This window comes from Eupeodes corollae, chromosome 1, assembly GCF_945859685.1.
Source record: "Eupeodes corollae chromosome 1, idEupCoro1.1, whole genome shotgun sequence".
In the NCBI taxonomy this organism is placed as follows: Eukaryota; Metazoa; Arthropoda; class Insecta; order Diptera; family Syrphidae; genus Eupeodes; species Eupeodes corollae.
In genome coordinates this window covers 240,619,588-240,629,044 of record NC_079147.1, presented here as the reverse complement: position 1 = coordinate 240,629,044, position 9,457 = coordinate 240,619,588, and the positions used below count along the sequence as shown (strand labels likewise).

Genomic DNA, 9,457 nt, shown 5'->3' with positions numbered 1-9,457 from the left:
CGAAGCAAGAGATAAAAAAAGAATCATCATTTCTGTCTTTTTTTGTTTTTATTATTTTTTTTTTATATAAACTTACTAATTTTTTTCTACAAAAAAGAAAAGCATATTTATCATTTTTTTCTCTTCATTTTTTATATAATACATACACTAAAAGAAAAAGAGAACATCGGTATTGTTTTCTTTCTAAATTATAAAACAATTTTATTTATTTTCTTCATTACTTTATTTTAAATTTATTTTATCTGTCTTATAATACAATGTTTAGCAGAAGAAAACTTTTTTATTTTCAATTTTTTGTTTAGTAACTAATGTTGGTGTTTCGAACAATTTATTAAAGAAAATATTGAAATGAAAAATTCAAGAACTAAAATTAAAAACAGTTTTTGTCGTCTGAAATTAATCTTGTTAATAAACTTTGTCTTGGTTTGGGGGTTATAAATTTGTTATGTTTTTGTATATGTTTATAATTTGTTTTTTAACTAGAGAATACAGAGAAGATAAATGATCCTGAGCGGTTTTGTACTTCAGGTTTGTTGTTGTTGTTTATTTTCATGTTAATACATTTATTTTTTGTTTTGTTTTCAAATATTGATAATTTGTTAGATTAAGAGTAAATGCATTTTTTATTTTCTTGTTATTTTTTTTTTTGTTGCTTTGTGTTCTTTGGAATGATACGACAAAACAAAGTCAAATTATTATAAAATTTTGTTTTTGGGGCAGAAGTGCCCGACAACAACTTTATTCCTTATTTAAACATTTAAGGTAGAAATTATCGATATTTTTAATAAGTTTATTTTTTATTCAAATAGATTTTCGACAATCATACATTTTGACGAAAATTTAAGACAAATTATTTTATTATTTATGCATTTTTATGAATAGTCAAACAGTTAAAAACATAAATGCTCAGTTTCCTTTCTGCGTTGTTTTTTTTTGTTTTTGTTAATATTTGGGAGTGAGAAGAAACACACAACACAAACTTCGTACCGCTTTTCTCTTTTTCTCTTCAAATTAATAATTAATTATATTAATATTATTATAAAATTAATTAAACAATCGTGTTTGTTTTAAAGAGTTTTTTTTAAGTATTTTATGATTTTTTTTTGTAACTTTTTATTTATGTAATATTTTTTTTTTTTACTTTTTTTGGAGTGTGTTTTTTCTTTATTCTTTAAATGATGATGGAGGGGGAGAGGATGAGAGATAAGGCAAATGTCTATTCGCTCTCATCTTCATCATCGTCATCGGACGCATCCTTCTTGCTCTTCTTCGGCGCTGCTTTTTTTGTGACCTTGCCGCGCTTCTTAGTCGCTGCACCATTTGACTTGGAACCACCGTTGGCTTCGAATTCGCGGACTGCTTCTTCGTAATCTTCCTTGCACTTGGCTGCCTTTGCCTCCCATTCCTTTCGAAATAAAAAAGAAGTAAAATTGTTAGTTAAGAAGAAAAAGAATTGATTGGAAGAGTTTTTTTTTTGTTTAAAGCTTAATATGACACTTACAGACTTATCCTTCATGCCCCTCCAGAGTTCACCCCCCTTCTTTGCAACTTCTGTTACTTTAATGCCGGGGTTTTCTTTTTTGATACCTTCGCGGGCACTGTTGAGCCAAAGCATGTAGGCGGAAAGAGGACGTTTTGGTCGGTCACCCATGTTAGTAATTTTGTGTGTTTTTTGTATTACTGTTTTTAAAACTGAAATATTGAAGGGAAAAATGATGATGCTATGTTTAAAAAACTTATTCTAACTACTATACATATTTATTTAAAACCTGACAACTTGGAACAAAGAACCAAAGTTACTCTATACTTTAATTGTTTATGCGATGTTAAGTTTTCTATGTTATAATTGAGTTGAAATTGTTTAAATTTGTATACTCATATTTTGTTACTTAAATATTGAATTGAAGTCAAATGAAACGCGTTTCTATTTTACTGAGTATTTTAACAAGGATACAAAACATCAACCTTTACGTTTTTTTTAATATGCACTTTTTAGTTGGGTGTAGAATGGCCGAAAGAGTTATTCGGCTATATTTTTTTAAGAATGCGGATGAAACAAAGAGAACCATTTTGGCAGAGCAAAACCCAAATATGTGATCCCAACAAGATAAAGCGACTGTTAGAATCACATATGAACATGATTCAAGAAATTTTTGGCGCCAGAATTTGTTTCATATACTTAGGGGTTAGTTATAAAAATGTCTGTCATTGGATAAATATTTCCTGATTGGCATCAAGAATTTCCTGATTGGAGTCAATCATTTCAGCTTAGAGTTGACCATTGGAGGAAAAATGAACAGGTGGTAATTATTTATTGCTTTAGGAGAAAAAATCTACAACACATGAGCTTCTTTTCAACAAAAAAAGAAAACAAAATTTACTTCCAAACTCTCCTTAAAACAATACAAAAGGGACTTATGCTGTTTTTCTTTTAGGCAACAGATGTTCATTCCAATGAACCCGAAAAGTCCCTATTAGATAACCAGAGCAAAATTGTATAGACAAATTACGTGAAGTTATATGACACTTGGTAAAAATAACGAATGCAGGTAATCGAGAAAAAATGTTAAGACATCTCGCAAATTATCAGTGATGTCCGTGATTTTTGCATTGTAGCAATATTTTCTCACAGCGAACTGGGAGAACATGAACAGGTGTTTTTATATGTTCTACATACCCAGTTAGGTGAAATTTGCACAGTTCTTCCGATTGTTTGGTTGGTTTTGCTTAAAGTCTTAAACAATAATGAAATGTAAAACACAGTTTGGCAAAAAACTTGAAATCAAAGACATTTTTTAGATCCAAGAACAATAGGTACCTACTTTTAGAAGAATTGAAACCATTTATTATAAGGACTTTTAACCTATTAAATTTTGTAAGAATCATACAAAAAAGGAGATTTAAGAGAGCTTTTCATGTTTTCTATATCTGGCTGCACATACTGTCATAAATGTGCCTCAAAAACTTACACATTTTATTTAAAGAAACTTTAGGGTTTTTTTTTGTTAAAACTGCGAAGAAATAGGGACCAAAACTAAACATAAGCTAAATAAATATATTTTATGCAAACCGCTGCAAAACTTAGTTAAATATTAAATGAAAGAAAAAATTAGTTTATTATTTTCAGTCAAGATTTTGTTCTTGGCAATCAAAATGAACTTTTCATCAAATGGTTTAAAAAAAAATACTCGATCACATGATGTTTTTGAAATACTACTTTTTAATATTCAAAAATCTAAATTTTTGAAGTTCCATTTTTTCAATTATTCCTTGAAGGTTTTTTCAAATGTATAATCCCTTTCTGCAATACATTCAAACTTCTCTATAACAAATTTGCACAGGACCAGAAAATTATTTCGTTAAATAGGAAATTCGTTATACAGAAATTTATAGTTGTCAGTGGTTTTAGTTTGGATAAATTCTTCCATTTTTGTTTTTCAACAAAATCGTCTTATAAATTGAGAGATTCCAATAAATTAGTCGGTACGTTTCTCTTCATCTCCAGAAAGGTCCGAAACACTCAATCATTCTTTAACTTTATTTATTATCAACAACTTTTTCTCAAGAGAAATGCTACTTCGAGACATTTTCAATTATATTCACTGAAGCCTGAACATAGAATGCTTGTAATTAAAATCTTGGGGAAATCCCTAAAAGGTTTTTTGTCTCTGTTGCTTTTAACCGAAAATTATTTGAAAAAATTCGTTATCCCGATACAAAATTGTATGAGATTTGGGTTTCCAGCAACAAAATTTGTTCGTTGTAGAGAAAAATTCGCTTAATGGAAATTCGTTATAAGGAGATCGAAACACACCAAAAAGATGTGTACTCAAAATCAATTCGTAATAGAGGGATCTTCGTTATGTAAAAGTTCGTTATAGGTAAGTTTGACTGTATTTAGTAAAAAATACAATGTTTGATTGTTTTACAAAAAATTAAAAGAAACGCTAAACCATTTATGCTAAAACTATTTTCAACAGAAAAGCCTTAACATTATTGTAAGTTCTGTTCTTGTAAAGATTCTGTTTTTTTCTGAATAAATTTTACTTTGTATGGCGTCATACCATCGTCTTTATGCAAAATTAGTCTCAATGATGTCTCCAAAATGTTCAATTGTTGAGAACAACTCTAAATTGATGTTAATGGAGCACACTTTCTGCCGCAGCAGCAACTCTGGTGTAGGCACTGTTTTTGGCTTGTCAAGATTTGGTTTCACTTTTTTTCATAAGATAACTAACATACGGAGCTGACGGTGTTCCAAAATCCGTACGCAATTTTTGAACACATACTGCAAGTGCAACATTACAATGATTTTCAAAGTAATGTCGGAATATTTCAAAGCATTGTTTAAGCGTATATACAACCATATTCGTTTAGCGGAAGGATACAACTAATTATCTGTTAAATCAGATGTGAGCTAAGAGTTACCATTCACGAAATAAGCAATAGTTAAATATAATGTTGAAAACGGAAATTTTTAAATATTGAGAAAAGTTTGGTTTCGAAATAAATTTTACAAAAATGTGAAAGTATGAAACTCAAGGTTTGCTCAAAACTTTAAAGTCAAAAAAGACTCTTAACAAATTTTCAGAAATCAAGTAAAATATTAAATAAATTGAATATTTTTATTTGACATGGGTACAGTTCTGAATTTTTATTATAAATAATTGTATGTTAAAGTGATCGTCTTGTCATCTAGTTTTTTTTTTTTGAATTTCTAAAAAATAATCAACCTACCATTTGAAATTTGACCTTTTTTAACAATTAAAAATACTCTTTTTTTATACCTACATAAAAACATTTCGAAAACTTCACTTGGATTATATACAAGGCTCAACATGTGTGGCTTGAAAAGAGATCTTCAATTTCTTATCAAGAAAAAAGAAGTTATTTTTATTACCAACCATACTCGGATGTAATAATTCGGCGCCAAATAAAAACTCACGGTAAATTAGATTGAATTTGTAATTAAATTCTTTTAAAACTTAAAACATTATTTTATTTAAATTCAAAATCCAATAAAATAATATTTATGCCTAGTTATTTAAATACATACAAAAAAGACATGAAAATAAAACAGTTAAAAATATCTATTGTAAATAAATCAATTTATTTATATGTACCTACTTTATACGCTAAGTAGGTATAACAAAATCAATGCTTGAAAACAAGAATTTCCAAGAAGTTTTTAGCATTTTAAAAATTACCCAGCCATCACCATGTTTGAAAATTTCTTTTCAGAAGTAGGTAGATAGGTACCCAAGCATATTTTACTTTTTCTCTATGGGGTCGAAGCCTCACAGCACAGCATACATCGAATCGACTCAACTTAACTCAACATCCATCACTTTTTCACTTTAGCATAGCAGTAGTATTTAAAAACAAACCCAATTGCTGCGAACGGCGACGAATCGACATTTCACGGTCTTCAGCAACACTCTCTCGTGTGGTTGGAATGTCCAACAAAGTAAACTGAGTGCGAAGCTTGGTCACAATCGCATTAATTGTTTGCTCACTTGGTCGATTATGTAGACCATAAATCGGACCTAAAGCGCGAAACACATTTCGAACCGAACACTGATTTTGGTAATAAAATTCAATGATTTGCAAGCGTTGCTCGTTAGTAAGGCTATTCATGATGAAATGTCAAAGCATACTGAGCATCTTTCTCTTTGACACCATGTCTGAAATCTCGCGTGATCTGTCAAATACTAATGCATGAAAATCCTAACCTCAAAAAAATCACCCTTTATAAGTACTGCAGGCAGCCATCCCAAGCAAACAAATACACACCGCCAAAGAAAAATGAAAATTACTACCGCCGCATAGGAGCATACAAAAATGGCGCCAAATTCAATTTTTCTAATATTTTACTTGCAACGCCTTTTTTCAATAAAAACACGAATTAAAATACAAAAAATAAACGCTTGCAAAAAATATTAAAACAAAATTATACATTTGTGAATTAAAAAAATAAAAAAGTAACTAAGAAAAAATCGAATTTTTCTCATCACATTTTGTATGAACTACTGGTACTGTACCTCGATATGAGAAAATATACGAAAACGAATATAGGTACGACGACTACGAACGAACGAAGCCAAGCTGCCACCATCAGCAAAAGCAAAGGCAAACTCTCGAACGATTAGGTACGTATATTTTATATGAGAGAGAAGACAACATACAAAATGACCGCAGCAGAGTCGATTTGATTGTGGAAGTCGAGAAAAATGTGGAAAAAACTGGATAATTTATATGAAAACTAATTAAACAGTGTTTGAAACATAATTTCCAAATTAAATTTCCTACCAGAAAATTTAATTTGCCCAAAAAAATACCCAATAGTTTAGAAATTATTTAATAAAATCTAAAATATGTGTATGCAATGCGTTGTATGAAAATTTGTTCGACCATTTTGGTTCCTACCCAATATGTACTCGACGACTCGTTCGTATCGTCGTATCGTACACTCGTTATACCGGAGCAAAGGCAAGGCAAAGGCAAAGCCAAAGCTATACACCACCAGCAACCAGCACCACTTGGCTTTGGCTTGCTTTTGTATAGAGAAAGCTGAAGGAAAAATGTATACGACGACGAGTTTTGCGCAATTTTTTTCCAATTAAAACGACAGATAATTTATGATTTTCAGTTAAAATATGTTTTTTTCGAATAAAAACTAATGGATTTCAATGGATTTTTGTAAATTCAAAGCGTACTTTAAGAGATATTCAACGGAAAATCTGTGTAATTTTCACGTGAAAACTGAAAAACAAAACAAGTCTGTACCAAGATGGAGGAAAATAAAAATATGAAAAATTGTATGAAGTAAATTTGATAAGGTTAAAATATACCAAATAAGATAAGATATTATATTAAATATTAATTAAAAAAGAATCTTACATTGATTTTAGAGCTACTTGTCCTTGTAGCTTTATTACACTTATTTATATTTTTTCACTTTAAATTGATTTTCTTTTTCTTTTACTTTTACTTTGACTTATTTATTTTTGTAAACAGCACTTCCTTCACCGGCAATGAACAAAATTGAACTCTAGTCGACGAATGTGGAATAACCGTTGGCAAAGTATCGAGGAACAAATTCTTCTTCTTCTTGAACTGAGCTGAGCTGCTTTGCTTGGTGTATTCGTATTTCGTATATCGTATTGTGTTTTGTCTCATCTCAACCATAGGTTATCTCCTATTTTAATGGTGTGTTTGTCCCTGTTTGTGGTTGAATGATTTGGCGGAATATACGTGAGAGAGGGAGAAAGTGATATTATTTTGAAAATGGCAGCTGCACTTAGGTGTGCGTTTTGAAATGTAAATTCGGGTGTGCGAGGAGGGGAAGGAGGGATGATATGCAGATGTGTATGTACGCGCCGCAGTGAAATCGCTTCTCCACTTTGCCGCTCAATTTATCAACGAAAATTATGGGACTACGGCTGCAGGCGGCGCGCGTTAAGATTTTTGGTTTGATGATGTGATTGGTGGTGCGTGGTTGCGATGGAATAAATGCGTCGGAAATTAGTATAGGATTAAGTGTGGTGAAATAAAAACCATCCCATCCATAATTAAGATGTGTTCGATTTCCCATTAAAAAGTAAACTACACTGGTCGGCAAAATTTAGTTTATTCTTGGAAGCAAAAACGGAATACTTTATTTAGATAGCCTTAACTTAGAATATCGCGTTTATCACATTAGGTTTTTAAAATGCCGCTCCTTTAAGAATTTTAAGAACAATCAAAAACGGAGTTCTTAAAGCTAAGTTATAACTCAAAATATAAAAATATGTTTGATTACTTTGGAAAGCAAACAAGTTTTTACTTTTAGATACAGTTCAAACCATTTTAGTATTTCACTTAGTTTTTAGAAATTCCCATTAGCTATGAGTCTTTATTTGACTCTTTATGTAGTTTCGAGAAAACCTTCAATTTGATACTTTCATAGTTTTGAAAATCATTTGTTCAAGTTTTTAAAATGTTATTTTTTTTTAATAAATTTTTCAACATATTTAAAAAAAAAAAAACATTTTATAATGGAATTGATTACACGACATATGCGTTACAAGAACAACATTTTATTTTCAAACCGTTAACCATTTTCTGTTGAAAACCGTTTTAGCATAAATGGGTTAGCTTTTCTTTAAGATTTTTGTAAGACAGGTGAAATTTGGCAGCTTTTGAAGATTTTTTGAATATTCTATGGGTTATAGATTTGGCAAATTATAATGGATTTTATTGAAGAAAAGCTATTTTATTAATTAAGATAACCTGATAAAGGCTTCACTTACTTGCTTTTTTTTTAAATTTTAAAAAGTGATATCTTAAAAATATGACGTGATATGTACATTAATTTTAAATTCGTATTTGAATTGCAAAACTCATTGGAAAATGCAATTTTATTAACAGTAAAAAACCCCTTGTGCTTCAATTACTGTTAAAGTCGGGCTTCTTCTTTTATTTCTTCATTTATTACCGTCATACAGTTAATTAACACTACTATTTAAAGAATTTAATAGTCTAGCTGTGAAATAGCTTAAAAACTATTTTTATAAAATCGAAATTCTCTTTATGTAATTATTTATTTCTAGCCAAATTTGTGGTTTTCCAAGCTCAACGATTTATTGCTATTTTTGTGTTCAAAATAAAGTGTTTAATTTAAAATTGCGCTTTGATCTTTAAAATTAAATCGAAAACCTAAACATTTTGGAGACTTTTTAATACCAGCTAAATAAAATAAAAAACTGGTGGGGTAGTACTGAAAAATTGTATGGGAATTTAAAACTAAAGGAAACAGGACACACTTCATATGGACGATTTATAGAAATTCCCCTTTACAAGTTGGCTACTAGAAGTCCATAAAGGTAAATAATTGTATTGAAATGTAGGTTTATTTAAAAAAGCATTGGCATTTGATTTTTAAGGTTATTTTATGTGGATTTCGAAAAATTGAAGTTGATGGCCCAAGAATAGCTCTATTAACCACTGTGCCTTTTTGCCCGAATTCGTGTACCCACGACCAGATAAGTTGAGTAATCGGCACATCACAAAGTCGTCGAATCAAGGCGCTCCCGACCAGTGTGACACATGGTGATTACACCTCCTGCTTATCTCAACTAAGCTAGTGCTTCTATAATCGTAACTTAAAGTTAAGCAATTCTCATTGGCCACCTTTTATTAAAAACAAAAAATATTTTTTTAAATATCACAATATTTTTCTGAGTGTATCTTAGGTATAATTAGGTAGGTAGATGCTGCTTCTTTCTTTGGTTTTCTTCCTGTTTCCTTCAAATATTCCCCAACTAGCGACAACGGTCGGTTGATGGATAATTTCCTTTTCACCTCATTTTTTGAATACCTCCTTTGTGTTTGGATTAGGGGAAAGTGCAAAAAAACATAAACACCTTTAAGCTGAATTCATAGTTGAGCATAAATTTCGTTCTTTGTTTCTCCTCTC

General features: G+C 30.3%; 1 protein-coding gene across 1 annotated transcript; it reads right to left on the bottom strand.

Annotated features, from left to right (window-relative positions):
* Positions 1 to 334: 334 nt before the first annotated feature.
* On the bottom strand, positions 335 to 7,068 carry LOC129943449 (high mobility group protein D). The gene is made up of 3 exons (XM_056052917.1): positions 6,901 to 7,068; positions 1,502 to 1,692; positions 335 to 1,405 (listed from the first exon to the last, which is right to left on the bottom strand). The coding sequence occupies exons 2-3, from the start codon at positions 1,649 to 1,651 to the stop codon at positions 1,217 to 1,219; spliced, it is 339 nt and encodes a 112-aa protein (XP_055908892.1). The 5' UTR covers positions 1,652 to 1,692; positions 6,901 to 7,068; the 3' UTR covers positions 335 to 1,216.
* Between the last annotated feature and the right edge of the window lie 2,389 nt (positions 7,069 to 9,457).